This window comes from Coregonus clupeaformis, chromosome 35, assembly GCF_020615455.1.
Source record: "Coregonus clupeaformis isolate EN_2021a chromosome 35, ASM2061545v1, whole genome shotgun sequence".
Taxonomy (NCBI): Eukaryota; Metazoa; Chordata; class Actinopteri; order Salmoniformes; family Salmonidae; genus Coregonus; species Coregonus clupeaformis.
Window position 1 is genome coordinate 40,823,140 of NC_059226.1, and position 27,080 is coordinate 40,850,219.

The 27,080-nt window shown below is 44.7% G+C and overlaps 1 protein-coding gene across 3 annotated transcripts; it reads left to right on the forward strand.

The window, feature by feature from the left end:
• Positions 1-502: 502 nt before the first annotated feature.
• LOC121571032 (procollagen C-endopeptidase enhancer 2) lies at positions 503-25,120 on the forward strand. 3 transcript variants are annotated; one of them, XM_041882268.1, is made up of 10 exons: positions 503-701; positions 13,579-13,687; positions 14,534-14,792; positions 17,688-17,812; positions 21,834-21,970; positions 22,188-22,740; positions 22,810-22,906; positions 23,034-23,114; positions 24,093-24,263; positions 24,699-25,120. In XM_041882268.1, exons 1-10 carry the CDS (start codon positions 604-606, stop codon positions 24,827-24,829), a joined length of 1,761 nt encoding a protein of 586 aa, XP_041738202.1. In that variant the 5' UTR covers positions 503-603; the 3' UTR covers positions 24,830-25,120. The 3 variants fall into 3 exon arrangements, with proteins under 3 accessions (XP_041738202.1, XP_041738200.1, XP_041738201.1); XM_041882266.1 differs by having other exon boundaries at positions 22,188-22,906; XM_041882267.1 differs by having other exon boundaries at positions 22,188-22,888.
• Positions 25,121-27,080: the final 1,960 nt, after the last annotated feature.

The following is a 27,080-nucleotide window of genomic DNA, read 5'->3' on the forward strand; positions in this document are numbered from 1 at the left end:
CTTCTTTTGCCCCTCTTTCGTTTCCTCACTTCCTCCCCCCCTCGTACCCCTGCCTCCTATATCCCTCTGTCTCTCTCTCTCTCTCTCTCTCTCTCTCTCTCTCTCTCTCTCTCTCTCTATCCCTCTCTCTCTCTCTCTCTCTCTCTCTCTCTCTCTCTCTCTCTCTCTCTCTCTCTCCTCTCTCTCAACCCTCCTCACTTCCTCCCCTCCTCGTACCCCTGCCTCCTATATCCCTCTCTCTCTCCTCTCTCTCAACCCTCCTCACTTCCTCCCCTCCTCGTACCCCTGCCTCCTATATCTCTCTCTCTCTCTCTCTCTCTCTCTCTCTCTCTCTCTCTCTCTCTCTCTCTCAATCCTCCTCACTTCCTCCCTCCTCGTACCCCTGCATTCCATATCCCTCTCTCTCTCCTCTCTCTCAATCCTCCTCACTTCCTCCCCTCCTCGTACCCCTGCCTCCTATATCCCTCTCTCTCTCCTCTCTCTCAATCCTCCTCACTTTCTCCACGCCTCTACTCTGCCTCTTCCTCCCTCCTTTCTGTCTTCCTCTACTCGCCCTCTCTCTGGTCTGTTCCCTCTCTTGGTTTGGGTGGGCATCAGAGCAGGATGCAGGGCAGGGTGTGTGGTGTGTGGAGTGTGTGTGTCCTGCTGTCGCTGACACTGGGATGGATCCAGGCTCAAAGCCAGACTACCAACTTTACCAGGTGAGTCAGAAAAGGAGTGTGCGCTCACTTGAGGGTGCATTTGTGTGTTTAAACAATGTGTGTGTGATAGTGTCAACGTGTCTTTGGTCAGTGTGTACCCAGTGTGCATGTGTGTGCATATGAAAACGTGTATATGTGAAGGAAGTTTTTCTATCAATCAACCAGTTTATTTGCCTGTTTGTCTTTAAGCTACTGCTTTTTGCATCTGTTCCTGTCTCTCTGCACTCTCTCTGCACTGTTTTCATCTGTTCCTGTCTCTCTGCACTCTCTCTGCACTGTTTTAATCTGTTCCTGTCTCTCTGCACTCTCTCTGCACTGTTTTAATCTGTTCCTGTCTCTCTGCACTCTCTATGCACTGTTTTCATCTGTTCCTGTCTCTCTGCACTCTCTATGCACTGTTTTCATCTGTTCCTGTCTCTCTGCACTCTCTATGCACTGTTTTCATCTGTTCCTGTCTCTCTGCACTCTCTCTGCACTGTTTTCATCTGTTCCTGTCTCTCTGCACTCTCTATGCACTGTTTTCATCTGTTCCTGTCTCTCTGCACTCTCTCTGCACTGTTTTCATCTGTTCCTGTCTCTCTGCACTCTCTCTGCACTGTTTTCATCTGTTCCTGTCTCTCTGCACTCTCTCTGCACTGTTTTAATCTGTTCCTGTCTCTCTGCACTCTCTCTGCACTGTTTTCATCTGTTCCTGTCTCTCTGTACTCTCTATGCACTGTTTTAATCTGTTCCTGTCTCTCTGCACTCTCTCTGCACTGTTTTCTTCCTAAAACTCAATTATTTCCCCTAGTGTAGTTAGAAATAGCATGCAGGCGGTTAGGCGGAGCCACAGGAGGAGATGATGTGGTTAGTATAGAGACTAGCTAACCCTGCTGTGTGTCTGTGGCACCATATTTCCTAGTGCACCACTTTTGATCAGATCCCTTTCAGACACAGCCTCGATGGTCCAAGATGGAACGGTGGGATTTTGATCTTTAATATCAGAATGAGATACAATGCAGTGGAACGTTAGCGCAGGTTTGACAAGCAGATACTTGTGGACTGTTTTATTTAGCTTGGCCAGTGGGTTAGAAGGGAGGGCCAAGACTACTTGAGATGTTTAAGACATTTGGACCATGCAGTGTGGCTTTTCAGTACCACTCTGAACACAAAGCAACCCCTGTCAGGACCTGTGTGTGGAAGTGGAACATGGTTGGAGAAGGGGGTGGGGTCAGGGATGGAAAGGTTCTACCAGAGGACAGAACTATGAATTGAGCTATGGGTGTTGACTGGGAGATAGTGTTGTATATCCAGTACTGTATGTTGGAACCTTTTACAACAGTTCGGGACCGTTAAAGTTGTTTGAATTAAATATTTATGTCGACCCAGAAACTGAATTAATAAGCCTGAGGGCTTGCTGTAAAATGTATCAGTGTGTGTGTGTGTGTGTGTGTGTGTGTGTGTGTGTGTGTGTGTGTGTGTGTGTGTGTGTGTGTGTGTGTGTGTGTGTGTGTGTGTGTGTGTGTGTGCGAGCGTGTCTGAGTGTGCATGTGTATGCGTGTCTGTTTCCTAAAACATATTATATAACAGGCTATGTGTAGTGCCCACTGTTTTCAGTTTTTCAAAGTGCCAATGTCTGCCTTCGCCCCCATGCCAAAGTAAAGTGTGCATTGTGTCTGGTGACAATTTTCTAGTGTGGCACCGTTTTAACCTGTACCTGTCCCAGGCTGTAGTCCCCACCTGCTTTAAGAAGACCACCATCGTCCCAGTGCCCAAGAAAAACAAGGTGACATGCCCAAATGACTATCGCCCCGTCGCGCTCACCTCGGTCGTCATGAAGTGCTTGGAGAGGCTGGTCATGACCCACATCAAGGGCAGCATACCAGGCAAAACGTCCGGTCACACTTTACATTACGTTTATTCTTAAACCTGTGTAGTAACGCTGTAATCACTTTGGTAACAAAAGTGTTGTTACACATAATTATATATGCATGCCAGGCACACTGGACCCCCTCCAATCTGCCTGCCACTCCAACCACTCCACGAAAGATGCCATTTCCATCACTATTCACACAGCTGTAACACATATGGATAAGAGGAAGACCTATGTGAGAATGCTGTTCATTGACTACAGTTCAGCATTCAACACTATTGTTCCCTCCAAGCTCAGAGCCCTGGGTCTGGACACCACCCTGGATCCTGGACTTCATGACGGTCAGACCACAGGCTGTGAGGATTGGCAACAACACCTCCTCCACACTGACTCTTAACACGGGGGCCCCCCAGGGGTGTGTCCTCAGTCCTCTGCTGTACTCCCTGTTCACCCACCACTGCGTGGCTTTGCACGACACCAACTGCATCATCAAGTTTGCTGAGGACACCACGGTTGTAGGCCTGGTAACCAACAACGACGAGTCAGCCCATAGGGAGGAGGTAAGTGAACTGGCATTGTGGTGTCATGACAACAAACTCTCCCTCAACAACAGCAAAACAAAGGAGTTGATTGCTGACTTCAGGAACCAGAGGAGGGAACATGCCCCGATCCACATCAATGGGACTGCAGTAGAGAGAGTCACGAGTTTTAAGTTCCTCTCAGTCCACAGCACCTATGACTTGACATGGACCAACAACACCACCACTCTTGTCAGGAGGGTGCAACAGTGTCTCTACTTCCTAGGCCTTTCCTGCAGTTGAATGACCAAAGCGCCCTCATGGGTGGAATGTTATTAATATTTTTCATAATTTCATAATGAATGCGCTTTATTTATAGTATATTTTTTTTTAAACGGGCGTTTCTATGTCAAACGGTTTTGTTATATTTCAGTCTTCTTTGATGTACAGTTGAAGTCGGAAGTTTACATACACTTAGGTTGGAGTCATTAAAACTTGTTTTTCAACCACTCCACAAATTTCTTGTTAACAAACTATAGTTTTGGCAAGTCGGTTAGGACATCTACTATTTTTCCATCAATTGTTTACAGACAGATTATTTCACTTATAATTCACTGTATCACAATTCCAGTGGGTCAGAAGTTTACATACACTAAGTTGACTGTGCCTTTAAACAGCTTGGAAAATTCCAAGAAAATGATGTCATGGCTTTAGAAGCTTCTGATAGGCTAATTTATATAATTTGAGTCAATTGGAGGTGTACCTGTGGATGTATTTCAAGGACTACCTTCAAACTCAGTGCCTCTTTGCTTGACATCATGGGAAAATCAAAAGAAATCAGCCAAAACCTCAGAAAAAAAATTGTAGACCTCCACAAGTCTGGTTCATCCTTGGGAGCAATTTCCAAACACCTGAAGGTACCACGTTCATCTGTACAAACTGCAAGTATAAACACCATGGGACCACGCAGCCGTCATACTGCTCAGGAAGGAGACGCGTTCTGTCTCCTAGAGATGAACGTACTTTGGTGCGAAAAGTGCAAATCAATCCCAGAACAACAGCAAAGGACCTTGTGAAGATGCTGGAGGAAACAGGTACAAAAGTATCTATATCCACAGTAAAACGAGTCCTATATCGACATAACCTGAAAAGTCACTGCTCCAAAACCGCCATAAAGAAGCCCCTGCACATGGGGACAAAGATCGTACTTTTTGGAGAAATGTCCTCTGGTCTGATGAAACCAAAATAGAACTGTTTGGCCATAATGACCATCGTTATGTTTGGAGGAAAAAGGGGGTTGGCTTGCAAGCCGAAGAACACCATCCCAACCGTGAAGCACGGGGGTGGCAGCATCATGCTGTGGGGGTGCTTTGCTGCAGGAGGGACTGGTGCACTTATCAAAATAGATGGCATCATGAGGAAGGAAAATTATGTGGATATATTGAAGCAACATCTCAAGACATCAATCAGGAAGTTAAAGCTTGGTCGCAAATGGGTCTTCCAAATGAACAATGACCCCAAGCATACTTCCAAAGTTGTGGCAAAATGGCTTAAGGACAACAAAGTCAAGGTATTTGAGTGGCCATCACAAAGCCCTGACCTCCATCCTATAGAAAATGTGTGGGCAGAACTGAAAAAGTGTGGGCGAGCAAGGAGGCCTACAAACCTGACTCAGTTACACCAGCTCTGTCAGGAGGAATGGGCCAAAATTCACCCAACTTATTGTGGGAAGCTTGTGGAAGGCTACCCGAAACGTTTCACCCAAGTTAAACAATTTAAAGGCAATGCTACCAAATACTAATTGAGTGTACATAAACTTCTGATCCACTGGGAATGTGATGAAATAAATAAAAGCTGAAATAAATCATTCTCTCTACTATTATTCTGACATTTCACATTCTTAAAATAAAGTGGTGATCCTAACTGACCTACGACAGGGAATTTTTACGAGGATTAAACGTCAAGAATTGTGAAAAAACTGAGTTTAAATGTATTTGGCTAAGTTGGATGTAAACCTCCGACTTCAACTGTATATAAAGTGTAATTTGGGATGCAAACTCAAAATGGAATACATTTCCACTCTGTATCTGACATGTTACCGGTGTCTTCTTTTTTTAAGCCCATAACCATGTGTGTGAGGTATATACTTTTATTTCAAAGTAGATTTGTTTAAGACTACCAAGAATCACTCTGTGTGACCCTGATTTAGCCCACCGCAGTAAAAGGTTAAGGCGGCTGAAGAAAATTCGGCAAATTCGGTCCTCTCCAAATACTACCGTTGCACCAAGAGCTACCGGTTGCATCACGGTACGGGAATTGCTCCATCCATCACTGGGACGTGCTCCAACCCATCCAGGACATCTACACGAAACAGTTCCTGAGGAAGGCCAGCAGCATCATTAAGGACCCCACATACCCCAGCCACGAGCTGTTCTCTCCCTTACCGTCGGGCAGACGGTATCGTAACATGAGGTCTGATATCAACAGGCTCAGAGACAGTTTCTGTCTACAAGCCATCAGACTGCTGAACACTTGAGCTGGACTGACCACCTGCAATGACTCTCTGAACCTTAGCACACATGCACTCACTCACTCACACACCCACACAGACACACACACACAGACACACACACACACACACATACAGTATACATTCATGCTCAACTGTATACATTCATGCTCAACTGTTTATTCTACTCTACTGAGCCATTTACTTTATGTTCGTATTCTTATCTTTTATTATTTCTCATTGGTGTTGCATTGTCGAGAAGGAAGCTGCAAGTTAGCATTTAGTTGGACTATGTATACCAGGCGTATCCCGTACATACAAATAATAAAAACATAAAACTTGAGTGCGCGTGTGTGTATGTATGCTTGACTATGCTACACTGTACATATTATCAGTGTTACTGCCCAGGGTTTGGTCCTACCTTTATAAAAACACAAACTATGACAGTTCACTGGCCCTTCCCAGCATCAGAGAACAGAGCGGGTCTGTGCGCCTGGGGTTTCGGTGTGTGTGTAGAGAGGGGTTCTGCCCTGGGGTTTCGGTGTGTGTGTAGAGAGGGGTTCTGCCCTGGGGTTTCGGTGTGTGTGTAGAGAGGGGTTCTGCCCTGGGGTTTCGGTGTGTGTGTAGAGAGGGGTTCTGCCCTGGGGTTTCGGTGTGTGTGTAGAGAGGGGTTCTGCCCTGGGGTTTCGGTGTGTGTGTAGAGAGGGGTTCTGCCCTGGGGTTTCGGTGTGTGTAGAGAGGGGTTCTGCCCTGGGGTTTCGGTGTGTGTGTAGAGAGGGGTTCTGCCCTGGGGTTTCGGTGTGTGTGTAGAGAGGGGTTCTGCCCTGGGGTTTCGGTGTGTGTGTAGAGAGGGGTTCTGCCCTGGGCTTTCGGTGTGTGTGTAGAGAGGGGTTCTGCCCTGGGGTTTCGGTGTGTGTGTAGAGAGGGGTTCTGCCCTGGGGTTTCGGTGTGTGTGTAGAGAGGGGTTCTGCCCTGGGGTTTCGGTGTGTGTGTAGAGAGGGGTTCTGCCCTGGGGTTTCGGTGTGTGTGTAGAGAGGGGTTCTGCTCTGGGGTTTCGGTGTGTGTGTAGAGAGGGGTTCTGCCCTGGGGTTTCGGTGTGTGTGTAGAGAGGGGTTCTGCCCTGGGGCTTTCGGTGTGTGTGTAGAGAGGGGTTCTGCCCTGGGGTTTCGGTGTGTGTGTAGAGAGGGGTTCTGCCCTGGGGTTTCGGTGTGTGTAGAGAGGGGTTCTGCCCTGGGGTTTCGGTGTGTGTGTAGAGAGGGGGTTCTGCCCTGGGGTTTCGGTGTGTGTGTAGAGAGGGGTTCTGCCCTGGGGTTTCGGTGTGTGTGTAGAGAGGGGTTCTGCCCTGGGGTTTCGGTGTGTGTGTAGAGAGGGGTTCTGCCCTGGGCTTTCGGTGTGTGTGTAGAGAGGGGTTCTGCCCTGGGGTTTCGGTGTCTGTGTAGAGAGGGGTTCTGCCCTGGGGTTTCGGTGTGTGTGTAGAGAGGGGTTCTGCCCTGGGGTTTCGGTGTGTGTGTAGAGAGGGGTTCTGCCCTGGGGTTTCGGTGTGTGTGTAGAGAGGGGTTCTGCCCTGGGGTTTCGGTGTGTGTGTAGAGAGGGGTTCTGCCCTGGGGTTTTACTAGGATTAAACGTCAAGAATTGTGAAAAACTGAGTTTAAATGTATTTGGCTAAGTTGTATGTAAACTTCAACTGTATATAAAGTGTAATTTGGGATGCAAACTCAAAATGGAATACATTTCCACTCTGTATCTGACATGTTACCGGTGTCTTCTTTTTTAAGCCCATAACCATGTGTGTGAGGTATATACTTTTATTTCAAAGTAGATTTGCTTAAGACTACCAAGAATCACTCTGTGTGACCCTGATTTAGCCCACCGCAGTAAAAGGTTAAGGCGGCTGAAGAAATTCGGCAAATTCGGTCCTCTCCAAATACTACCGTTGCACCAAGAGCTACCGGTTGCATCACGGTACGGGAATTGCTCCATCCATCACTGGGACGTGCTCCAACCCATCCAGGACATCTACACGAAACAGTTCCTGAGGAAGGCCAGCAGCATCATTAAGGACCCCACATACCCCAGCCACGAGCTGTTCTCTCCCTTACCGTCGGGCAGACGGTATCGTAACATGAGGTCTGATATCAACAGGCTCAGAGACAGTTTCTGTCTACAAGCCATCAGACTGCTGAACACTTGAGCTGGACTGACCACCTGCAATGACTCTCTGAACCTTAGCACACATTCATGCTCAACTGTATACATTCATGCTCAACTGTTTATTCTACTCTACTGAGCCATTTACTTTATGTTCGTATTCTTATCTTTTATTATTTCTCATTGGTGTTGCATTGTCGAGAAGGAAGCTGCAAGTTAGCATTTAGTTGGACTATGTATACCAGGCGTATCCCGTACATACAAATAATAAAACGTAAAACTTGAGTGTGCGTGCGTGTATGTATTGTCACGGTTTCGGCCGAGGCGGCTCCTCCTCCTTGTTCGGGCAGGTTTCGCCGGTCGTCGTCTCCGGAGTACTAGCTGCCACCGCTCTATGTTTCTTGTTTGATTGGTTTTGTCTGTTAGTCACACCTGTTTTGTGTTATGTCTCATTTCGCACCCTATTTAGTTTCCTTGTTGTTAGTTTAGTGTTGTGTGTAATTGTTCGTGTCGTGTTGTTGCGCTACCCGTGTCGGTACGCTATTTTCATAGCTTCCTCCTTGTGTTTAGGAGAGTATTTTCGCACCTGTGTGTGCGCTCGCTTATTTACGCCTGTGTGCGTCCCTTTGCCTCCGGGCTGTTTGGATTATTTTTGTGTGCTCTAGTAAAGTCTTGTTGGACTTATCCTCTGCTTCCTGCGCCTGATTCTACACCACACCAATCCACAGCAACGTGACAGAATTACACACCTCACATGGAATCAGCAGGAGCACCCGTCGACATCATGGAGGAGCGTCTCCTTGGTCAAGAGCACCGAATCAACCAGATCGGGCACGCCTTGGAGGGCGTCATGGACACCCCTTCGTCGATGGGAAACCAGCGGGGTTCCCACAGCCCCACCTATCGCACCATCACCACCGGACAGCCAGCCCGTCCATCGACCGGAACCCAGTGGGATTCGGCTCTCGCTCCCGAGGGCGTACGACGGCACCGCTGCCGGGTGTCAGGGGTTCCTCTTACAAGTGGAGCTCTACCTTGCCACCATACACCCGGCGCCCTCGGGATACGAGAGCGTTTCCGCCCTCATCTCCTGTCTCACCGGCAAGGCGTTGGAGTGGGCCAACGCCGAATGGAGGGGAATAGACGCCGCCACAGTCACCTATGCGGAGTTCTCCCGCCGCTTCCGTGCAGTCTTCGACCATCCACCAGAGGGGAAGGCGGCGGGGGAGCGTCTATTCCACCTCCGACAGGGGATGAGGAGCGCTCAAGAGTTTGCGCTGGAGTTCCGGACTCTAGCGGCTGATGCTGGGTGGAATGAGAGGGCCCTCATAGACCACTTTAGATGTAGCCTTCGGGAGGACGTCCGCAGGGAGTTAGCATGCAGGGACACTACACTAACATTTGACCAGCTGGTGGACATGGCCATTCGACTGGACACCCTGCTTGCGACCCGCGGGACGTCCCAGGTGGGGGCCTCCCATTCCACCCTCCAGCGCCTCCGAGCAGAGTCCGATGGAGCTTGGAGGTGCTGGCGCTAGAGGGAGAAGAGGTAGGAGCCCGAGGGGGGCAGTCTCCTGCACCAAGTGTGGCCACGGAGGGCACACCGCGGCTAGGTGCTGGGGAGGGTCGCCTGGTGAGGGAGATGGCAGGTCATACAGTGGGGAGTCCTCCCAGGTGAGTAGGCGCCCTACTTACCCAGAGCTTTCTGTCGTACACATTACATTACCTGTTTGTTTCCCACAGGTTGCACCTCGTTCCCAGCATAAGGCGCTAGTCGATTCAGGCGCAGCTGGGAATTTTGTAGATCGGAAATTCTGTGTTAAGTTAGGGATTCCCCTCCTTCCAGTCGAAAAGCCCTTTCCTGTACATGCCTTAGATAGTCGTCCGTTAGGATCTGGGTTGATTGGGGAGGTCACAGCGCCACTTAGGATGATGACGCAGGGGGTCATGAGGAGACGATTCAACTCTATCTGATCGACTCTCCTGCGTATCCGGTGGTACTGGGGCTTCCCTGGTTGATTACCCATGATCCTACTATTTCGTGGCGAGAGAAGGCTCTTAAAGGGTGGTCTGCTCAGTGTGAGGGGTTATGTCTGGGTGTTTCCGTAGGGGCGACCTCGGTGGAGAGTCCGAACCAGATGCCAGCACTGCACATTCCTCCTGAGTATGAGGATTTGGCGCTCGTGTTTAGTAAGACCAGAGCGGCACGGTTGCCACCTCATAGACAGGGGGGATTGTGCGATAGACCTCCAGACAGGAGCCGCGCTTCGCGGGAGCCATGTGTATCCTTTGTCACAGGAGGAGAAAAGGGCAATGGAAACTTACATTGCCGAGTCTCTGAGACAGGGATACATACGGTCCTCCACTTCTCCCGCGTCCTCGAGCTTCTTTTTGTGAAGAAAAAGGATGGAGGTTTGCGTCCGTGTATTGATTACCGCGGTCTCAATCAGGTAACTGTGAAATATAGTTATCCACTCCCGCTGATTGGGACCATGACGGAGTCATTACACGGGGCACGGTTCTTCACAAAAATTGGACCTCAGGAGCGCATATAACTTGGTGCGCATTAGGGAGGGCGATGAGTGGAAGACAGCATTTAGTACTACCTCCGGCCATTACGAGTATCTCGTCATGCCATATGGGTTAATGAATGCTCCATCAGTCTTCCAATCGTTTGTAGATGAAATTTTCCGGGACATGCAGGCGCAGGGAGTAGTGGTGTACATAGATGATATTCTAGTATACAGTTCTACTCGGGCCGAGCATGTAGCCCTGGTGCGCAGGGTATTGAGGAGACTGTTGGAGCATGACCTGTATGTCAAAGCTGAGAAATGTCTGTTCTTTCAGGAGTCAGTTTCCTTTTTGGGTTACCAGTTGTCTGCGTCAGGGGTGAGAATGGAGGTGGACCGAGTGGCAGCCGTGCGTAATTGGCAAACCCCAACTACGGTTAAAGAGGTGCAGCGGTTCTTGGGTTTTGCGAATTACTACCGGAGGTTTATCCGGGGTTTTGGACAGGTGGCAGCTCCCATAACGTCTCTTCTGAAGGGGGGTCGGTGCGCTTGCAGTGGTCGGCTGAGGCGGACAGGGCCTTTGGGAGACTGAAGGACCTGTTTACCTCGGCTCCGGTGTTGGCGCACCCGGATCCCACTTTACCCTTCCAAGTTGAGGTGGACGCGTCTGAGGCCGGTATCGGGGCAGTTCTTTCTCAACGATCCGGTACACCACCTAAGCTCCGCCCCTGTGCTTTTTATTCTAAGAAGCTCAGTCCGGCGGAGCGGAATTATGACGTAGGGGACAGGGAGCTGTTAGCCGTAGTACAGGCCCTAAAGGTGTGGAGGCATTGGCTTGAGGGGGGCTCAGCACCCTTTCCTCATTCTGACCGACCATCGTAACCTGGAATACATTCGGGCAGCTAGGAGACTGAATCCTCGCCAGGCTCGATGGACTATGTTTCTCGCCCGGTTTGTGTTCAAGATCACTTACATCCCTGGGTCCCAGAACGGGAAGGCAGATGCTCTGTCCCGTCGGTATGACACGGAGGAGAGGTGCGTGGAGTCCATTCCCATACTACCGGAGTCTTGTCTGGTGGCACCGGTGGTGTGGGAGGTCGATGCGGAGATCGAGCGGGCGTTACGCACCTACCCTAGTCCTCCACAGTGTCCGGTGGGTCGGGCGTACGTCCCGCTCGAGGTCCGGGATCGGCTGATTTATTGGGCTCACACGTCCCCCTCCTCTGGACATCCAGGTATTGGCCGGACAGTGCACTGCCTTAGTACGAAGTACTGGTGGCCAACGTTAGCCAGGGATGTGAGGGTTTATGTCTCCTCCTGCTCAGTGTGTGCCCAGTGTAAGGCGCCCAGACACTTGCCCAGGGGTAAATTACAGCCCCTGCCCGTTCCACAACGACCCTGGTCTCACCTCTCGGTGGATTTTGTTACCGATCTTCCCTCCTCACAGGGGAATACCACCATCCTGGTCGTTGTGGATCGGTTCTCGAAGGCCTGTCGTCTCCTTCCCATGCCGGGTCTTCCTACTGCCCTACAGACCGCTGAGGCTCTATTTACTCACGTCTTCCGGCATTACGGGGTGCCCGAGGATATAGTGTCCGATCGAGGCCCCCAGTTTACCTCCGGAGTCTGGAGAGCATTTATGGAACGTTTGGGGGTCTCGGTGAGCCTTACCTCGGGTTACCACCCGGAGAGTAATGGGCAGGTCGAACGAGTCAACCAGGATGTGGGTAGGTTTCTGAGGTCATATTGTCAGGGCCGGCCGGAGGAGTGGGCGAGATATGTGCCCTGGGCCGAGATGGCACAGAACTCTCTCCGCCACTCCTCCACGAGACTAACCCCTTTCCAGTGTGTGTTAGGGTACCAGCCGGTTCTGGCACCGTGGCATGAGAGCCAGATCGAGGCCCCTGCTGTGGATGAGTGGGTGCGGCGCTCGGAGGAGACGTGGAACGCTGCACACGTCCATCTGCAGCGTGCCATACGTCGACAGAAGACGAGCGCCGACCTACACCGCAGTGAGGGGTCAGTGTACGCACCTGGAGATCGAGTCTGGCTCTCAACCAGAAACCTGCCCCTCCGCCTGCCCTGCCGGAAGCTGGGTCGGCGGTTTGTGGGGCCTTTTAAAGTCCTGAGGAGATTGAACGAGGTGTGTTACAGGTTAGAACTACCTATTGATTACAAGAATATTAACCCCTCGTTCCATGTGTCTCTCCTCAGGCCGGTGGTAGCTGGTCCACTCCAGGACTTTGAGATTGAGGAGACTCCTCCGCCCCGTTGGACATCGAGGGGGCTCCGGCGTACACTGTTCGGACCATCCTGGATTCGAGACGCCGGATGGGGGTCTCCAATATCTCGTGGAGTGGGAGGGAGTACGGTCCGGAGGAGCGGTGCTGGGTGCCGAGGAGGGACATTCTGGATCCGTCCCTGATGACCGAATTCCATCGTGGTCATCCTACGCGCCCTGCTCCGCGTCCTCCTGGTCGTCCCCGAGGCCGGAGGCGGCGCGCGGCTGGAGCCGCGCGTCAAGGGGGGGGTACTGTCACGGTTTCGGCCGAGGCGGCTCCTCCTCCTTGTTCGGGCAGGTTTCGCCGGTCGTCGTCTCCGGAGTACTAGCTGCCACCGCTCTATGTTTCTTGTTTGATTGGTTTTGTCTGTTAGTCACACCTGTTTTGTGTTATGTCTCATTTAGCACCCTATTTAGTTTCCTTGTTGTTAGTTTAGTGTTGTGTGTAATTGTTCGTGTCGTGTTGTTGCGCTACCCGTGTCGGTACGCTATTTTCATAGCTTCCTCCTTGTGTTTAGGAGAGTATTTTCGCACCTGTGTGTGCGCTCGCTTATTTACGCCTGTGTGCGTCCCTTTGCCTCCGGGCTGTTTGGATTATTTTTGTGTGCTCTAGTAAAGTCTTGTTGGACTTATCCTCTGCTTCCTGCGCCTGATTCTACACCACACCAATCCACAGCAACGTGACATGTATGCTTGACTATGCTACACTGTACATATTATCAGTGTTACTGCCCAGGGTTGGGCCTACCTTTACAAAAACACAAACTATGACAGTTCACTGGCCCTTCCCAGCATCAGAGAACAGAGCGGGTCTGTGCGCCTGGGGTTTCGGTGTGTGTGTAGAGAGGGGTTCTGCCCCCAGAATGTTGATGGTTAAAGGAGTGCATTACATTAGTAGTAGAAGCAAGATTCCTGTGACTTCTGAAACTGAAAAAATTATAAAACATGCCATGGATTAGTTCATTTCTACTCACAAAAAAGAGACAGTATAATGCATCTATTTCTCTCTCTCTCCCTCTCTCTCTGTCTCCTCTCTGTCTCCTCCTGCCTCTCTCTCAGGCCTGTCTTCCACTGCGGAGGTCACCTGGTGACTGACTCAGGCTTCGTGGGCAGTGAGGGTTTCCCCAGCCACTACAAACCCAACCGCAAATGCACCTGGTACATCACTGTGAGTACCAAACAGAAGATATACCACAACACTATATAACCACTAAACAAAATACTCAACCCTCCAGCTACAGTGGTGGAAAAAGTACCCAATTGTCATACTTGAGTAAAAGTAAATATACTTTAAAAGAAAATTAATCAAGAAAAAGTGAAAATCACACAGTAAAATCCTGCTTGAATAAAAGTCTAAAAGTATTTGGTTTGAAATATACTTAAGTATCAAAAGTAAATGTAAAAGCATAACATAATTTCAAATTCCTTACATTAAGCAAACCAGACGGCAAGATTTTGTTGTTTTTATTTTATTTACGGATAGCCAGGGGGCACGCTCCAACACTCAGACATAATTTACAAATGAAGCATGTGTGTTTTAGTGAGTTCGCCAGATCAGAGGCAGTAGGGATGACCAGGGATGTTCTTTTGATAAGTGCGTGAATTAGACCATTTTCCTGTCCTGCTAAGCATTCAAAATGTAACGAGTACTTTTGGGTGTCAGGGAAAATGGATGGAGTAAAGAAGTACATCATTTTCTTTAGGAATATAGTGAAGTAAAAGTAAAAGTTGTCAAAAATATAAATAGTAAAGTGAAGTACAGATACCCCCCAAAAAACTACTTAAGTAGTACTTTAAAGTATTTTTAGTACTTTACACCACTGCAATGTAATTCTAATAATAATGCCTCTATATGGTATAATAGTGAGTACAACTCATAGACAATAACATCTGTTGTCCTTTGATAAGATAATGGTCATTCACACTAGCCTCCAATAGGCTAACTACACACTTGACCCTCTAAGGCTTAACCTCTGACCTTTAACCCCTCTCATCTACATCCCATAATACCCAGGTCCCCGAGGGCCACGTGGTCATGCTCTCCTTCCGCATGTTTGACCTGGAGGCCGACCCCACCTGTCGCTATGACTACCTGGACGTGTACAACGGCCACTCGCACACGGTGCAGAAGCTGGGGAGGTTCTGTGGGACGTTCCGACCAGGGGCTCTCATCTCTACCTCCAACACCATGATGCTGGAGATGGTGTCTGATAGTAGCACCGGAGGACGGGGGTTCGTGGTTCACTACCAAGGAGGGAAACCACACATGGACGGTGAGGTTTGATTATTGATACTGTGGTTTCATGGACGGTGAGGATTTAAAAGAAAACATGAATCATCAGCGTACAATGACACCTTTGTTTTTAAGCCCTGGATTTCTAATCCCTTGATATTATTGTTGGATCTGATTTTAATAGCTAACATGTCGATGGCCATAATAAATAGATATGCCGATAGTGGACAACCTTGCTTTACTCCTCGTGACAGTTTCTGAGAAATAGCCATTATTTACTATTTTACACCTAGGGTTACTATACATGATTTTAACCAATTTTATAAGAGATTCTCCAAAATTGAAATGCTCCAGGCATTTATATATAAACTCCAGTCGTACTTTATCAAATGCCTTTTCAAAGTCTGCTATGAATAGCAGGCCTGGTTTCCCATATTTTTCATAGTGTTCTATTGTTTCCAGTACTTGCCTTATATTATCTCCAATGTATCGTCCATGTTAAAAACCTGTCTGATTAGAATGAATAATGTCCGACAATACCTTTTTAATTCTATACGCTATACATTTTGCTAGAAGTTTTGCATCACAACACTGAAGTGTAAGGGGCCCCCAATATTTTTATGGACTGGATCTTTATATTTTCCACTTGTATCCTGTTTCAGTAATAATGAAATCAGACCTTCTTCTTGAGTGTCTGATAATCTACCATTTACATAGGAGTGGTTAAAACATGCTAATAACGGTCCTCTGAGTATATCAAAAAAGGTTTGGTATACCTCGACTGGTATGCAATCCAACCCTGGAGTTTTCCCAGACTTAAAGTCTTTAATTGCATCCAGAAGTTCCTCCTCTGTAATTTCACCTTCACATGAGTCTTTCTGTATGGCTGTTAATTTTACATTATCAATAGAAAAAAATCCCTACAATTTGCTTTAGTTAGAGGAGATGGAGGCGACTGAAACGAAAATATATGCTTAAAGTACTTTGCTTAGTCCTTCAAAATATAATTTGGTGAATCATAGGTGACTCCATCATTTGTAACCAGTTTCAGTAAATTATTTTTGGTGCATTTGGTGCATTTTTCCCCATATTCCATCCAGTTTGCTTTCTTTTTATAATATATTACACTTGATCTTTCTTGAATAAGTTTCTCCATTTCTTTTTGTTTTTCCTCTAATTTATTCTGAGCCTCTATGTTACAGTTTTTATTGCTATCTATCTGTTCTGTTAGACCTTCTATTTCCTTTGTTAGTATGGACTCTTTTGACCTAAATTGATTTTGTTTTCGAGATGAGTACTGAATTGCATGGCCTCTAAAGGCACATTTAAAAGTGTCCCATACAATAAGGGGATTTGCTCTATCTATGTTATGTCGGAAAAAATCTGTTATAAATTCCTCTGTCTATTTAAACAAGTTATCAACCAATAGGCTTTGATTAAATTTCCAACATCCTCGCCCACGTGGAAATTCAGTAAGAGTAATGTATATGCCAATTATATGATGGTCCGACCGCACTCTGTCCCCTATCAACACTTTTTAAACTTTTGGTGCCAACGAGAATGACATAAGAAAGAAGTCAAGACGACTAGCTTGATTGAGTCTCCGCCATGTATATCTCACTAGATCAGGATATTTAAGCCTCCATATATCTACTAATTCTAATGTATCCATGACATTCATGATTTCCTTAAGAGCTTGAGGGTGATAGTTTATAGTGTGATTTCCTTTACGGTCCATTGAGCTATATAAAACACTATTATGATCTCCCACCATAATAATAGAGTCTTGTATTGCTTGCAGGGTTGATAATTTATTATATATATTTTAAAAGAAGCGTGGATCATCATTATTTGGTCCGTAAAGGTTAATGAGCCATATCTGTTTATGGTCCAATAGCATATTTAACATCATCCATCTACCTTGCAGATCTGTTTGGACAATTTGCACATTTGGTTCGAAATTACTGTTAATTAATATAATCACCCCTTTTGAGTTTCTTTGCCCATGGGAGAAGTATATCCCCCCCCCCCCCAGTCCTTTTTCCACACAACTTCATCTGGAATTGTTGAATGAGTTTCTGTAAACAATAGATATTATATTCCTTCTCTTTGAGCCATGTAAATATTGTTCTTCTTTTGTTATTATCTGCTAAGCCATTACAATTATAACTGGCTATACTTATTTCACCACTTACCATAATGAGATAAAGGTTTCAAATCTATTTATCATAATATATGTTTGTAAATATACCAATACAAAATACCATATTGATTGATTATTGATACTGTGGTTTCATGGATGTTAAGGTTTGATTATTGATACTGTGGTTTCATGGACGGTGAGGATTGATTATTGATACTCTGGTTTCATGGACGGTAAGGTTTGATTATTGATACTCTAGTTTCAGGGACGTTGAGGTTTGATTATTGATACTCTAGTTTCATGGATGGTGAGGTTTGATTATTGATACTGTGGTTTCATGGACGGTGAGGTTTGATTATTGACACTGTGGTTTCATGGACGGTGAGGTTTGATTATTGATACTGTGGTTTCATGGACGGTGAGGTTTGATTATTGATACTCTGGTTTCGTGCTCTTCAGTCTGTCTCTCTATTTACACTTGTACTGTATTTACAGTCTCTCTCATGAACCTGCTGTCCACACGCACATTCTGATATGCCTCTCTTTCTCTCTCTCGCGCGTTCTCTCTCTCCCCATGCAGAGAACCAGTTCTGTGGGGGTAGACTAACGAAGGCTCTCTCTCTCCCCATGCAGAGAACCAGTTCTGTGGGGGTAGACTAACGAAGGCTCTCTCTCTCCCCATGCAGAGAACCAGTTCTGTGGGGGTAGACTAACGAAGGCTCTCTCTCTCCCCATGCAGAGAACCAGTTCTGTGGGGGTAGACTAACGAAGGCTCTCTCTCTCCCCATGCAGAGAACCAGTTCTGTGGGGGTAGACTAACGAAGGCTCAAGGTTCCATCAAGACGCCCAACTGGCCCAACTCAGATTACCCAGCAGGCATCAGCTGCTCCTGGCACATCTCCGTGGAGGCCAGCAATGTCAGGCCTCAACCAATCACAACACAGCATCAGCACACCTCCACCAATGATAACACAGCATCAGCAAACCTCCACCAATCACAACACAGCATCAGCACACGTCTACCAATCACAACACAGCATCAGCACACCTCCACCAATCACAACACAGCATCATCAGCACACCACCAATCACAACACAGCATCAGCAGCACACCTCCACCAAAAAACAAAACCCAGCATCAGCACACCTCCACCAATCACAACACAGCATCAGCAGCATACAACCACCAATCAGAACACAGCATCAGCACACCTCCACCAATCACAACACAGCATCAGCAGCATACAACCACCAATCAGAACACAGCATCAGCACACCTCCACCAATCACAACACAGCATCAGCACACACCTGTTATACCTCTTCATTGGATCACTTTATTTGAGATTCAAAAAGTTTGTAGTTATTTGAGACTGCTCTAAAAATGTATGCGCTCACTAACTGTAAGTCGCTCTGGATAAGAGCATCTGCTAAATGACTAAAATGTTAAATGTAAATGTAAATGCTCTGGAAGCTTGATACAGGTCCTCAAGTTATGGGAGTAGATCCGTGTGTGTAAGTGTGTGCGTGTGTGTGTGTGTCTTGTGTGTGTGTGTGTGTGTTTGTGTTTGTGTGTGTGTATGTGTGTGTGTGTGTGTGTGTGTGTGTGTGTGTATGTGTGTGTGCCACCTGACTGTGGTCCTGTGATGTGTGTTAATGAAAGGCTTCATTGAAGGAGTAGGGCGTGTACATGTGTGAGAGAGTGGAGAGAGAGAGAGAGAGAGAGAGAGAGAGAGAGAGAGAGAGAAGAGAGAGAGAGAGAGAGAGAGAGAGAGAGAGAGAGAGAGAGAGAGAGAGAGAGAGAGAGAGAGAGAAGAGAGAGAGAGAGAGAGAGAGAGAGAGAGAGAGAGAGAGAGAGAGAGAGAGAGAGAGAGAGAGGGAGAGAGAGAGAGAAGGTAAATGCCCCTCTGTATTCTAAATGTCAGCACCGACCAGCTCCCTTCACTCTACATTACAGTACAATAATTATGAATAACAAGATGCGACTACAGTGACGCATAACTAAAACCTATCATGACCTTAGAATTCTAAGGTTATATCTGTCAAAAGATGATTCTGAGATTAATGGCTTCGAAGTTCCATCCCTCATTGGTTTGAATGGTGTGAGCAATTTCCATTTTGTGTAACTTAATATGATTTGTGTTATGTAAGAATGGTTAATGTTATAACACCGGTTAATGTAACAGCATATCACTGTACTTTATGTTAATGTAACAACATATTACTGTACTTTATGTTACTGTAACAACATATTACTGTACTTTATGTTATTGTAACAACATATTACTGTACTTTATGTTAATGTAACAAAATATTACTGTACTTTATGTTAATGTAACAGCATATCACTGTACTTTATGTTAATGTAACAACATATTACTGTACTTTATGTTACTGTAACAACATATTACTGTACTTTATGTTAATGTAACAACATATTACTGTACTTTATGTTAATGTAACAACATATTACTGTACTTTATGTTACTGTAACAACATATTACTGTACTTTATGTTATTGTAACAACATATTACTGTACTTTATGTTACTGTAACAACATATTACTGTACTTTATGTTAATGTAACAACATATTACTGTACTCTATGTTAATGTAACAACATATTACTTTACTTTATGTTACTGTAAAAACATATTACTGTACTTTATGTTATTGTAACAACATATTACTGTACTTTATGTTATTGTAACAACATATTACTGTACTTTATGTTATTGTAACAACATATTACTGTACTTTATGTTAATGTAAAAACATATTACTGTACTTTATGTTACTGTAACAACATATTACTGTACTTTATGTTAATGTAACAACATATTACTGTACTTTATGTTACTGTAACAACATATTACTGTACTTTATGTTATTGTAACAACATATTACTGTACTTTATGTTACTGTAACAACATATTACTGTACTTTATGTTAATGTAACAACATATTACTGTACTTTATGTTAATGTAACAACATATTACTGTACTTTATGTTATTGTAACAACATATTACTGTACTTTATGTTATTGTAACAACATATTACTGTACTTTATGTTATTGTAACAACATATTACTGTACTTTATGTTATTGTAACAACATATTACTGTACTTTATGTTATTGTAACAACATATTACTGTACTTTATGTTATTGTAACAACATATTACTGTACTTTATGTTATTGTAACAACATATTACTGTACTTTATGTTAATGTAACAACATATTACTGTACTTTATGTTATTGTAACAACATATTACTGTACTTTATGTTAATGTAACAACATATTACTGTACTTTATGTTATTGTAACAACATATTACTGTACTTTATGTTATTGTAACAACATATTACTGTACTTTATGTTATTGTAACAACATATTACTGTACTTTATGTTATTGTAACAACATATTACTGTACTTTATGTTATTGTAACAACATATTACTGTACTTTATGTTATTGTAACAACATATTACTGTACTTTATGTTATTGTAACAACATATTACTGTACTTTATGTTAATGTAACAACATATTACTGTACTTTATGTTAATGTAACAACATATTACTGTACTTTATGTTACTGTAACAACATATTACTGTACTCTATGTTAATGTAACAACATATTACTGTACTTTATGTTATTGTAACAACATATTACTGTACTTTATGTTACTGTAACAACATATTACTGTACTTTATGTTAATGTAACAACATATTACTGTACTTTATGTTACTGTAACAACATATTACTGTACTTTATGTTATTGTAACAACATATTACTGTACTTTATGTTATTGTAACAACATATTACTGTACTTTATGTTATTGTAACAACATATTACTGTACTTTATGTTATTGTAACAACAAATTACTGTACTTTATGTTAATGTAACAACATATTACTGTACTTTATGTTACTGTAACAACATATTACTGTACTCTATGTTACTGTAACAACATATTACTGTACTTTATGTTATTGTAACAACATATTACTGTACTTTATGTTATTGTAACAACATATTACTGTACTTTATGTTATTGTAACAACATATTACTGTACTTTATGTTATTGTAACAACAAATTACTGTACTTTATGTTAATGTAACAACATATTACTGTACTTTATGTTACTGTAACAACATATTACTGTACTCTATGTTACTGTAACAACATATTACTGTACTTTATGTTATTGTAACAACATATTACTGTACTTTATGTTACTGTAACAACATATTACTGTACTTTATGTTATTGTAACAACATATTACTGTACTTTATGTTATTGTAACAACATATTACTGTACTTTATGTTATTGTAACAACATATTACTGTACTTTATGTTATTGTAACAACATATTACTGTACTTTATGTTAATGTAACAACATATTACTGTACTTTATGTTATTGTAACAACATATTACTGTACTTTATGTTATTGTAACAACATATTACTGTACTTTATGTTATTGTAACAACATATTACTGTACTTTATGTTACTGTAACAACATATTACTGTACTCTATGTTAATGTAACAACATATTACTGTACTTTATGTTATTGTAACAACATATTACTGTACTTTATGTTACTGTAACAACATATTACTGTACTTTATGTTAATATAACAACATATTACTGTACTTTATGTTACTGTAACAACATATTACTGTACTTTATGTTACTGTAACAACATATTACTGTACTTTATGTTACTGTAACAACATATTACTGTACTCTATGTTAATGTAACAACATATTACTGTACTTTATGTTACTGTAACAACATATAACTGTACTTTATGTTATTGTAACAACATATTACTGTACTTTATGTTCTATGCAGTGTTTCTGTCATCTTATGAATGTCTGTTATGACATCATGACTGGTTATGTATTCCTAGGTGATCGAGGTCAAGTTTGAGAAGTTGGATATAGAGGCTGACACGTACTGTCGCTATGACTACGTGGCATTCTTTAATGGGGGTGAGAGGGACGACTCGCGGCGAATCGGGAAGTACTGTGGTGACAGGGTACCAGGGTCAGAAAATGTTCTTACGATGTTACTGAAATTTTTTATCTAATGTTGTTACATTTTCACTTAGATTTGGAAAACCACAGCCCTCTCTCCTCTCTCCTTCCCTTTGCTATTCACTCTTCCCTCTTCCTCTCCTCTCTCCTTCCATTTGATATTCACTCCTCCCTCCTCTCTCCCTCCTCTCTCCCTCCTCTCCTCCATTCCCTCCCCCCTCTTACAGGACCATAGTGACCAATGGGAACGAGCTCCTGGTGCAGTTTGTGTCTGACCTCAGTGTGACCTCCAATGGCTTTATGGCCCACTACTCCAGTGTGCCCCGGGGGTCCCGGACGCCCTCCTCGGGGGAAGACACCACCCATGGGCCTCGGGTCACCGCCACACCCCAGAAACCTACCTCCAAGCTGGCCAAACCGGCCCGGACCGCTCCTAAACCCAAGCCAGCCATCGGGGCCAAGCCCACCCCAAAACCAGCCACCAGACCTGGGGTGAGGATACCAGTGAAGCCTCCACCACGTAAGCCTACAGCCAAGCCTGGAGTCAGACCCATACCTAAACCGAAACCCACTAAGCCTATTCCTAAAGCTGGGGCTAGGCCTACTACTCAACCTGTTACCAAGACTAAACCAACCCCTAAACCTAGCATCAAGGCGAAATCCAAACCAGTGAAACCAACTAAGAAACCCTTCTCTAAGCCTGGAGCCAAGGCCACACCAAAACCAGGGGCCAAACCAGTGAAACCAACTAAGAAACCCTTCTCTAAGCCTGGAGCCAAGGCCACACCAAAACCAGGGGCCAAACCAGTGAAACCAACTAAGAAACCCTTCTCTAAGCCTGGAGCCAAGCCCACACCTAAACCAGGGACTAAGCCTAAAACCACAGCCAAGCCTGGACAGAGCCGGACTAAGACTGTGACTAAGAAACCTGCTGTGAGCAAAAAAAGTGAGTTACAGTCTGATGAGAGAACAACCTTGTACTACTGCACTGTGATTGTCACTGATGCTTTTCAGACATTTTGTTTTTGAAATAACCGTTTCTGTGTGTGTGTGTGTGTGTGTGTATTTTGTAGTCCTACCGACGAATCAGCTGTGTACCCTGGCTTGTAAGAGGTCAGGAACACTCCAATCCAACTTCTGCCCTAATGATTTCGGTGAGTCACACCCTCTAGCCTCTTCTTACTCTACTATCTCTTTGGTTCTCCCTGTCTTCCCAAATCATTTCACTTCCACTTGCTCTTCACTCCTCTCTCTCTATCTCTCTCACCTGTTCGTTGGCATGGTTTTAAGTAGCTATCTTGGTTGTCATAGATACAGTATTTGTCCTTGTGCTAGTAGATTGGTGTGTGACCTGCAAGGGAACATTTTAACGGTAGACAGGAAGAAGCCACAGCACTTAGAACAATTATTTTAAATGACTCAAAACAATGTCCTGTGGGAAAAATCTCTCTCTCTCTCTCTCTCTCTCTCTCTCTCTCTCTCTCTCTCTCTCTCTCTCTCTCTCTCTCTCTCTCTCTCTCTCTCTCTCTCTCTCTCTCGCTCTCTCTGTCTCATTCTCAGGCTGTCAATATTGCGACTTTAACAATCAAACACCAAAGAATAGCCATGGGAACATGTTTGTCACAAGCCTTTATATGACAAAAATATCTGAATCCCTCCCAAAGAAGGGGATGGGATGAGTGGGTCAGGATGTATCTTGGTATCCTGTTTTAACCCCTCCCACTCAGTGAGTCAGGATGTATCTTGGTATCCTGTTTTAACCCCTCCCACTCAGTGAGTCAGGATGTATCTTGGTATCCTGTTTTAACCCCTCCCACTCAGTGAGTCAGGATGTATCTTGGTATCCTGTTTTAACCCCTCCCACTCAGTGAGTCAGGATGTATCTTGGTATCCTGTTTTAACCCCTCCCACTCAGTGAGTCAGAATGTATCTTGGCATCCTGTTTTAACCCCTCCCACTCAGTGAGTCAGAATGTATCTTGGTATCCTGTTTTAACCCCTCCCACTCATTCTCTTACTCCACCACTCCTCCCTGTCCCCCCTCCACCTCTTCTCCCTCTCTCTTCTTTCTCCCCCCTCTTACCCTCACCCCACCCCACCTCTCCCTCTCCTCTCCTCTCTCCCTACTCCCAGTGATCACAGGGAAGGTGACATCCTTGGTCCCAGGCCCCAGGGGCAGTGTGACTGCGGATGTGTCTCTCATCAAGGCCTATAAGAGTGGCCGCCTGGCCATCACCAAATCAGGACCAGCCATGTCCGTCAAACTCACCTCCACCTGCAGGAATTGCCCCGGCCTACGCAAAGGTATGTGCCGTCTCACATACACTGAGTTTGCCAAACATTAGGAACACCTTCCTAATATTGAGTTGCAAGCTGATTCAAATAACCAAAGCTTGATGATGAGTTGGTTATTTGAATCAGCTGTGTAGTGCTAAGGCAAAAAACAAAACGTGCACCCGGGGGAGGGGGGGAGCACCAGAACCAAGTTTGGGAAACCCTGGACTAATTGACTGATTAGTAAATCGGTTAATTAATTAATTTGTTCATTAATTCATTAATTCATTAATTCATCTATCCATCCATCCATCCATTAATGTATTCATTATTTCATTCATTCATCTATCCGTCCATCCATTCATTAATTTATTCATTCGTCTATCCCATCCATCCGTTCATTTATTTATTTATTTATTCATTCATTCATCTTCCATTTATTCATTCATATATTTATTCATTCAGGAGCGAACTACGTGTTGATGGGCGATGTGGATTTGCAGGGGCGTGGCCTTCTCACCCCCTCCAGCTTCGCTCTCCTGTACAAGGCGGTCCACGCCAAAGCACTGGCCAATCTCGCCCGCCAACCATGCTGATCATACAGCCCAGTCCACCAGTCAAAGAGTGGGAAACCTGCCATTCCTCCTACCAACCAACAACTGCACTACAACTGTCCAAATATGAGTCGTTAGAATATACGTTTATGAAAAACGACCAAAGATGGCTTCCGAAAGGTTAGGGGCACAGGGCTAACCATTACATACAGTATTGAAAATCTTTTTATATTGCTATATTATTATTTCGTCTTTTTTATACGCTCAGATATACTTATTTGTATTTGTATGTAAATTAGGATATTTCTGTGAATAAAGGATGTATATCGCAAATATTAGATTATTTTGTGTGTTACGTAAAATGTCATTTTCTTAAGCTAAGACATCGCTAAAGGTGTATGCCTCTTCAGCAGCGGTACTTTCACCATCCATTTGGTCTCAATTAATATGGACGTTCTCGGCTAATTACAAATCAATGGCTACACCAGGTGGTAGTTTGTGGTTCAGACATGATATTGAATTTTCACCAATTCAAAAATAGAAAGGACACCTCTTGCAATGATTTGAACACGCATTTATTTTGTTATGGTTATATTAGAAAATCACATTTTCTAAAGACTTTTCTAATGTGTTTTATTAACGTCAACTGTATATTATCCACAAGTGAAACAGCACTGTCCTATTTGGAATCAGTCTATTCCTTCCTACGTAACTTTAATGGGCTGTACACATTTTTTAATAAAAACTCTGTTTAACAGAATGATCACATACTATGAAGAGTTACATAATGTCACCTTCAGGACAAGATGCGTAGTCATGGGGACACACGGGGACACATGGCTCAGAGACGGTTTGTGTCGCCACCTGGTGGTCTTTGCGGTATTACTGTTTATCTCGCCTGTGTTTCTCTCTCTCCTGCTTTCAGACCTTCTGCCTCTCTCATCTCTCCTTCTCCTCACTCTCTCACAGTGACTCACTGGCTAAGCAAGGGAAGGTGACACTGCTGAAGGGAGGTGGAGCGCATACAAAGAGAGCTTGGACTGCTGCCAAACTGAAAAGAGAGATGGGATAGATGGGTAATAGGACACCCTTCGCTTTTCCCCCCCAATCTCATTCATTTTTAATCACTCTCCTCTGTTGTACCTCTCTCTCTCTCTCTCTCTCTCTCTCTGTCTCTCTCTCTCTCTCTCTCTCTCTCTCTCTCTCTCTCTCTCTGTCTCTCTGTCTCTCTCTCGCTCTCTCTTTGTGTCTCTCTCTCTCTCTCTCTCTGTCTCTCTCTCTCTGTCTGTCTCTCTCTCTCTCTCTCTCTCTCTCTCTGTCTCTCTCTCTCTCTCTCTCTCTCTCTCTCTCTCTCTCTCTCTCTCTCTCTTTGTGTCTCTCTCTCTCTCTCTCTCTCTTTGTCTCTCTCTGTCTCTCTCTATCTCTCTCTCTCTCTCTCTCTCTCTCTCTCTCCTCTCTCGCTCTCTGTCTCTCTCTCTCTGTCTGTCTCTCTCTCTCTCTCTCTCTCTCTCTGTCTCTCTCTCTCTCTCTCTCTCTCTCTCTCTCTTTGTGTCTCTCTCTCTCTCTCTCTCTCTTTGTCTCTCTCTGTCTCTCTCTCTCTCTCTCTCTCTCTCTCTCTCTCTCTCTCTCTCTCTCTCTCTCTCTGTCTCTCTCTCGCTCTCTCTTTGTGTCTCTCTCTCTCTCTCTCTGTCTCTCTCTCTCTGTCTGTCTCTCTCTCTCTCTCTCTCTCTCTCTCTCTCTCTCTCTCTCTCTCTCTCTCTCTCTCTCTCTCTCTCTCTCTCTCTCTCTCTTTGTGTTCTCTCTCTCTCTCTCTCTCTCTCTTTGTCTCTCTCTGTCTCTCTCTATCTCTCTCTCTCTCTCTCTCTCTCTCTCTCTCCTCTCTCGCTCTCTGTCTCTCTCTCTCTGTCTGTCTCTCTCTCTCTCTCTCTCTCTCTTTGTGTCTCTCTCTCTCTCTCTCTCTCTCTCTCTCTCTCTCTCTCTCTCTCTCTCTTTGTGTCTCTCTCTCTCTCTCTCTCTCTCTTTGTCTCTCTCTGTCTCTCTCTCTCTCTCTCTCTCTCTCTCTCTCTCTCTCTCTCTCTCTCTCTCTCTCTCTCTCTCTCTCTCTCTCTCTCTCTCTCTCTCTCTCTCTCTTTGTCTCTCTCTCTCTCTCGCTCTCTCTCTCTCTCTTTGTCTCTCTGTCTCTCTCTCTCAATTCAATTCAATTCAATTCAATAGACTTTATTGATATGGCAAGTTAAATTACTTACATTGTCAAAGTATACATATAACAAAAATGGTGGGACCAACAGCAATA

What these genes read in the sequence shown, in the direction of transcription:
- LOC121571032 (XM_041882266.1), top strand. Translation starts at nt 604, where the DNA reads ATGCAGGGCAGGGTGTGTGGTGTGTGGAGTGTGTGTGTCCTGCTGTCG. An exon ending in AGGGAAACCACACATGGACG is followed by an intron (nt 14,793 to 17,687) that starts GTGAGGTTTGAT and finishes CTCCCCATGCAG; the next exon opens with AGAACCAGTTCTGTGGGGGT. An exon ending in TCTCCGTGGAGGCCAGCAAT is followed by an intron (nt 17,813 to 21,833) that starts GTCAGGCCTCAA and finishes ATGTATTCCTAG; the next exon opens with GTGATCGAGGTCAAGTTTGA.